This window comes from Protopterus annectens, chromosome 3.part1 (genome assembly GCF_019279795.1).
Source record: "Protopterus annectens isolate FY-2018-M chromosome 3.part1, PAN1.0, whole genome shotgun sequence".
Classification (NCBI taxonomy): domain Eukaryota; kingdom Metazoa; phylum Chordata; order Ceratodontiformes; family Protopteridae; genus Protopterus; species Protopterus annectens.
Genome location: NC_056732.1, coordinates 67,383,893 through 67,391,310, shown reverse-complemented (window position 1 = coordinate 67,391,310; position 7,418 = coordinate 67,383,893). Strand labels below are relative to the sequence as shown.

The following is a 7,418-nucleotide window of genomic DNA, read 5'->3' as shown; positions in this document are numbered from 1 at the left end:
CCAGTCGCCCCTTTGTCTTAGGATCTCGAGGATGTCAACAAAAGACACCTCATCAGAGCGTGACCGTGGGGACCCTTCCCGTCATCAAAGTCCATATCTTCGGTTAGAGACTCCTCAGTAGAGTCCATGTGCTTCTTCTTGGACAAAGCTTTGCAAGGGACTTCCTCAGTGGGGAGCTCTGGGGAAGATTGCGAGAAGGGGATCGCCTGCGGGGGAGAAGCCTGAGGCCCTTGTGCCCAGGGTCCGGGAGTTGAGGCTTGTGACAGTTGTGGCACAGGGGGGGGCAAGGACTCCGACAGGGATGTTTTGCCAGCAGAGGGAAGTACCCTCTCCATGGTCTGGAAGGCCGGACTGCCCAAAGAGGGATGGGAGCCCGGAACCGAGCATGACAACCTCGGGACCAGGGTCGCACCATGCTCCAACGAGCTGACCCCCAGACCCTGGAGTCTCAAGAGGGCTGTGGAGCATGGCGGGAGGAGTATGACTGGAGAGTGCCACAGAAAATATTGGCATCAAACCAAGAACGCCTGCTCCCACAGCACAGCTGTTAGCCTGAGAAGGGCCTGCTGCCCAGTGCACCGAGGGCCATAAGGACAACTCCGTCTCCAAAGTGAGGTCCACTGTTGGTGTCGAAGGAAGGGAAGCTGCTTTTGGAAGAAGGGGCTTCAATGCTTCCATGGAAGTCGAAGGAGTGTAAGATGGAGACTGTGGAGAAATACGGTCACCTGCAAGAGGGAACGCAGCTTTAGATGGATTAGAAATTCCACTGGCCACAAGCAGCTGATTGACATCCTGTTCTGAGAGGCTCCTGGTCGACCTCATAGAGAGACCTGATTGAGATTCTGTCCATCTAAAAGGGGCTGTACTGACTTCCCACAAAAGGCTCAATGGAGGGAGAGTACTTAGTTCTGGCAAGTTCGTGTAATGTAGAGCCCGGAGCAGAGGGTGTCTGCACTGAGGAGAATGGTGCCAAGGATCTCTGCGCTGATAAAGGTGGCGCCATAGGCGCCGAGGGTGTCTACACTGTGAAGGGTGGTGTAGCAAATGTCTGCACTGATGAATATGGTGCCGTCAAAGAAGGTGACTGCACCGGTAATGACAGTGCCAAAAGTGACTGCACCGAGCAGCAGGTCGGTGCCAAAGGCATCTGCACCGTAGAGGCCAGTATCCCGGAAGTTGACTGCATCAGCAAGGATGGAGCCAAAGGTGTCAGCACCAATAGTGCCGAAGGAGACTGTACCTGTAGAGTCAGTGCCAAGAGTCTGCACCGACGTCAGCGGTGCCAAAAAGGGCTGTGACGATACTGTCGGAGTCATGAGTGTCTGCACTGCGAACTCCAGTGCTGGTGAAGAAGACATAGCCAGAGTGAGAACAAATTGGGGTGGTGCCAAGGCTGGGGCCAAAAGGACCACAGATGGGCAGTGCCAGGCCTGAAGTTTTTAACTTATTGTGACTCGACTCCTTGTGATCTCCAGAGGGAGACGAAGTGAGCGGCCTCAAGGAGGAAGAAGAACGCCTCTTACTCAGTTTAGGAGGAGGGGGTGAGCCCTCTGACCCAGACATAGCCTCACAGAAAAGAGATTTAAGGAGGCCTTTTAGTATAAGTTTGTTCTTCCTTTCATTCAGAGTCCTAGTCAAGAAATTTCTACAAATACCACACAGGGGGTTCTACTGACAGGTGGGAAACATTCACTCAATAAGCACACAAATCATGACCATCAGAAAATGGTAACTTACGGCCACATTCTGAACACTGAAACCAACACCACTTTTCTTATCCGACATTTTAATATCAAGAAAAACTAAGATACTACTAAAAAGTCTTGAAAGTATCCAGAAAGGGAGAAAAAGAATTACCAACGATGGTAATGGAGAATTACCTCAAAGGTAAGAAAAAGGACAGAATATACTATAGGAAGAGAGTCTCAAAGTTGCAATAGGGTAAGAAGATATAGTGAAGAAATGAAAACTTTCTATACACTAATAATAGAAAAACTTCAAAAAATTGAACACTTAGCTGAGAGAGAAGGCTTGACACGGCTGTACAGCAAAACGGCAAACTAGATCTGAGGTAACAGGGAGCAGAGCATTGTGGGTTGGATCTTGGCACGATAGTTTTTGGCTGACATGAGCTTGGTATAAGGCCAGCTCGGTTCTGAGGACGGAACCGATAACCCATCATAAGGAATGAACAAGGATTAACAACATTAGATCTAATTTTCTGAAACACACTAAAACACCTATAATTAAGTGTATATGCCAAATAAAATCTAACAGGCCTCCCTCGTGATCACATAAAAGTTAAAAATACAATATTCTGTGGGGAGCAGGGCCTCCATAACCCAACATATGGGGCTACGTCTACATTAACCAACAAAAGCATAGGCAACTCAAAAGTTGCTGCATGCAGAAGAAAACTGACATGCCCTCCATTACAGTGACCTTAACAGCTTTCTTTAAATTACTTGTCACACACTGTGACAACTGATCAACATTCTAAAGTGCATACAGCAACTTAAACAAAACCAAATGAACCACAGTTCCCTTTCTTACCTTATTTCAGTTTTCTTGACTGCTTCTCTCAGCTCAGAGCTATTTTACCTTGTGCAATAAGTTAACTCTACTGCTGTGATTTATCACTGATCTAATTAGCTTTTGAGCTCAAGCCAGATCACTTACATAAAATGATCATAAAAATTTCAGCCAGACTGTACTGGTGATATGGCTCTCAACAGAACTACAATCAGTGAGACACAGTACTCCATCATTTTAAAGACAGGGTGCTTAGGACAGTAGATAATGAGTACCAGTACAGCAAGGAAGTTATTTATCATTGTCTGGTAAAACTAGTGAGATCTGTAACTGAACTGCAGAAAGCACACTGTTTTAAAGATTTGTTTTCTTTCTAACAGTGCACATCTGAACATTAAAGTGTGTGTGTGGATTCTGCTATGGTAACTTAATCCCAAATGCAAAACAGGTGAGTTAAGTAATTAACTTCACAACTTATGTGCATTATGTTTGAAGTCTTTGCCAGTTTGTTTTCCGTCATAGACTCTACCTAATATCAATGAGCTTAGCATATGTGGCCTGCTTTCTCTGCAATATTAAGCAGACATCTTTAAGAAATAAGGATTAATGGCTAGGTCCGACAAGTCTGTAAACACTTCCTAAAAACCATCCACCTTTTTTTGGGATGCAAGAGTGTGTCTGAATTTTTCTAGGTAAAAGTCAGTCATGTCCTGAGTACTCATTACTGAAGGGATATAAAATACCAGCAAAATTTTACAACAAAGTGGCAGAAATGCTTTTTGGGGAAAAACACTATTAAAGTACATTGATTCATGGCTAGCAACTAGTTCAGTTGCATTCTGTCAACTAAGGTCAATAGACTGATGGGGCTAATGAAGCCTCACCTTACATTTCTATAGTAGATTTTAGCCCTTATATTTTGGGTACAAATAACCCAGACATGGGCATAACAAGAATATTTTGGGACCTTCACATGTTGCTTCTAGCCATGAGGAATAAGGGTGCAAAAGTTTAGCAGCTTCAGAACTTGTCACATTACACACGGGAAGCCAGGGGTAGTGATGCTTTGTGACCAAATAAACAGTGACAAAATTCCATTCGATGGGGTAGTCCTGACTGATAGGGTTTCAAGAAAAACTGTTATCAAGACAATCAGACAAATTATTATGAACGTCACTATATGGACTCCCACAGTTTAATGTTCTTTAAACGACATTCTCAGAAGTGGCTGCTGAGGAAAATGAGCCCTGGTTACAGTCAGTGGCTGATTCATATACCACTTACTTGCACTTCATAAAAAAATAGCTTCACATTATATGAGAAGGATGGAAAAGAAGATCTTTTTCCTTTTGTGCAACCTGATATGGATCAGTGTGTGTGACTTCTGAATGAAAAGTCAACCGTCTTATTGGGATTTGACAGACTATACTGATTCCTACAGGATGACAAACCATGTCAACAAAATTTTTTAACTTCCTCTGAGGTTGTGCAACCTTGAAATGTGTTAAAGTAAGACAGAGTAAGGGATGTTGAAGGCTAATCCCTCAATTCACCAAAGTCTGCTAAGTATTTTTTTTTAATGAAATACTTTTCACTGACATGGTGACCACCTATCACATGACTGGGGATTCAGAACACTACTATAACTACTGACCAAATAAACAAGTATATGTCTTTAGAAAAGCTCTACATTCAATGAATAGAAAATAAATAGCCATACTCACTTCACTGTCAATCAACCAATTTCTGATGTAAATACATTCTCTGAAAAGTTGCTCACTAACACCTTCATTACTGGGTCACTTTGAGGAAGGCAGCTTTATCCAAAGTACAACAGCCAACATCAGTTGGCATTATCCTGTATGCTGATATTTTCTATCACCAATCATGAAGTATCTCAGCATAAATAAGTATTATAACTGCCCTGGAAAAGGGAGCAGTTTTTGGCTTTATCCTTATTTGCTGCTACCAATATCAGTGGTACTCATAAAGACATATTAATTTTCTTCTTTACTTTTACCCTCTCGCTTCTCCATTGTTTAATCTTTTTTTTCTGAAGGAAATCTAATCCTCAAGGAGATGCACAAGAACTTCTGGAAAAATGCACATTCATAGACACTAATGACACCAGTACAACATGTCCCCTGTAAAGATGCTCTTCTCTAAAGAAAACATTGTTTTGTTGCTTTTGAAAGCCATTATCACAGGCTATGTTTCACTTCCTTGTGCTGCTTAAACTGCAACACTACAAACACAATTCTAAAGCATGTTTTGGGTGTACGTCTTAGATTCCAACAAAAATATTGCAATATGCCTGCACTGTAGCACCGAGGGATGAAACCCTAAACTGTTTTTTCTTATTGTCAAAGAAAATGGACAAGACAGACTAGAGAGAATGGGAATGAGTGCCTACTGTCAGTCATAGTGGCTTCCATCTCCAAAATGTTGAACATTACTTCTCGTAATGTGGAACAAATGGACAAAATATGGAACACTTGCTAATGACTAAAAAGAAGGCTTAGAGCATAGTTACTAAATGTTTTTTCATATGTAAATGCATTCTTTTGATGAGTTAATATGATTCAGCATTAGTCACCATGAAACAAATATTAACAATAAATGTATGCCAAGTTCCTTCAGTGTGGAACATAGATTTTTTTTAAGAGTCAAAATTATGAACATTCCCTTATAATGAGGCATAGTTGAGAAGTATCTTTGTCCATCCAGTTGATGGTTCTGGCATACAACTTCGGTGATCCCTTCAGGTAGCACTTGGTTTTGCATACACAGACATCAAGCTTGCTGAGCACACACTAACTGGGGAAGGCATATGTGTATGCATGCATGACTCCCACAGAAGACAGTACATAGCAGATCGCAAGAGAACTGCTGCAGGAGTTAGGAGATCCAGGGTTTGTGAGGTGAATCTGCTGTGTCTGGCATACTGGCCAGTTCTCAGCAACCTGAATTTCACCTCTCCAGTGAATGACTGGGCTGATTAGGCTCCCTAGCTAGGGAATATATGGGCCTAAGGGTCCTTTCCTAAACTGGACATTGCCTGGCTTCCACCCCAAATCAAGAATGAGCAGGTTAGTGGGTGAAAGAATGGCAGCCTCTGTGCAAGATCCAGGAGGCAAGGAAAAAATATAATGTTCTTCTGTGACTCATCTAGGGCATATGCATGTTCAGCATACATATTAAAGGTGAAGCAATGCAGTTGTCAGTTTTTTTTAAGTACTACAAATAATTAATTTTAATATTTACCATAATTCCTTTTCAGCAGGACAACAATAAAAACAATCCATCAATTCACAACCCCCTTTCCCCACTTTGGCACATGGGGTTGGGGTGTCACTTCAGCAGTGACAATCATCTAGAGCCAAGGTTTACACCACCAGGTGGCTAGCCCTGCCGTGGTTGTTCTTCCACACCACACACATACTCTCACACCTATTGCCAATTTAGAGTGTGCAAACCACCTAGCGCATGTTGTTGGAATTTGGGAGGAAACTAGAGCTCCCTGAGGAAACCTTTGCAAAAACATGGAGGACATGCAGACTCCGCACAGAAAGCACCACAGGTGAGAATCGAACCAGGGCATCTCTTGCTGTGAGGCGATAACGCTATACGCTGTACCACTGTGCTGCCCACAATAACAAATATATTAGAAAATCAGAAGCAAATCTGTGACTACTGCTTCATGGTGGGAAATAGGGTCTTGTAAACAATTTTGAGGAGTCTTATTATACAAGGAATGCAGAAAACAGCACATATAGGTTCATCATTTGTGGGAGTATTCATAATCCTCATTTCTCATTTGTCACCAACTGTAGAAAATACAGCACATACAACTTTTTCAAGTTGTGAACACGGGTTGCTTGAAGTATCCTTCAGAGACAGCCTTTCAACCTTTTGAACCATTTTTCTTCAAACACATGCACTGCTGTTATTTTTGAGGAAGGCTGACTGTAACCAGCATCATCAGTCTCACATTTTTCTACATCTTGAGTTTCATCTCTGATTTTTTCTGGTGTAAGATCTTCTCCCATTATCTGTAAAGACAAAAGTTGAAATTAAACAGTTTCATTTTAGCTAAGGATTACATCCACTTGTTTACACAAATATGAGTTTGCTTTATTTTCTATTAACTGTGTAAAACTACTTTAACTCATTATAAAACTGACAGTAACATGACAGCATATAAATCAGCATTAGCCATGTCTAGTGAAAGAACAGGTGTAAACATTTTTGTTTGAGGAAAAGGGGGCTACCTGTGGCTCTGTCACAATACAGGATGTGAGTTTTACTTTATACAAATGGAATATTATTAGCATACAAATTAAAACTTGATAAATGAATGGCACTAAGTGGAGATTCATTAAACTTATCTGGCAGGATAGGCATTAACAGCCAATTATCTAAAGTGCATTGTGCATTTATTTGTGCATGCTTTGTTGACTAGGTTAGTCCCACTAAGCCAGCAGCCTCTTTTCATGTGAGATTCAAGGTGGTAGTCATACTGACTAGGAGAAATTTGGCTGAGGAGCCAAAGTAATTCCCCTACTCATTCCTGTAGGTGGCATCAGACATTTGCTGCAGGAAAGGAGGGTCATCAGTACAGAGAACGAGGAGCATGATGTGAAAAAACCTGATTCAGCTAACATGCAGCATCTGTACATTACTGATGTAGCTAATTCTGTTAAACATCTTATGGAGGAGGGAGGCATGTATACAGAGACACTGTTACAACTGATCAGTGCTGATTATCCTGATGACTATTCAGCAGCATTCTGGGGTGATTTAATAGAGAAATGTTCCTGCATATCCCAAGAGAGTGGAGAATTGCAGGAAGTGTCTGATCAGCTGAGGGCACCAGCAGATGAAAT

General features: G+C 42.0%; 1 protein-coding gene across 2 annotated transcripts in view; it reads right to left on the bottom strand.

Moving 5' to 3' along the window:
• Positions 1-2,157: 2,157 nt before the first annotated feature.
• The window catches only part of LOC122798000 (zinc fingers and homeoboxes protein 1-like), an 842,803-nt gene continuing 837,542 nt past the window's right edge, over positions 2,158-7,418 (bottom strand). Inside the window, exon 5 of one of the 2 annotated variants that reach the window (XM_044066578.1) lies at positions 2,158-6,584. In XM_044066578.1, coding sequence (XP_043922513.1) covers positions 6,423-6,584 — 162 coding nt within the window. In that variant the 3' untranslated portion in view covers positions 2,158-6,422. The remainder of the gene's footprint in view (positions 6,585-7,418) is intronic. The other variant, XM_044066577.1, reaches the window with a different exon arrangement.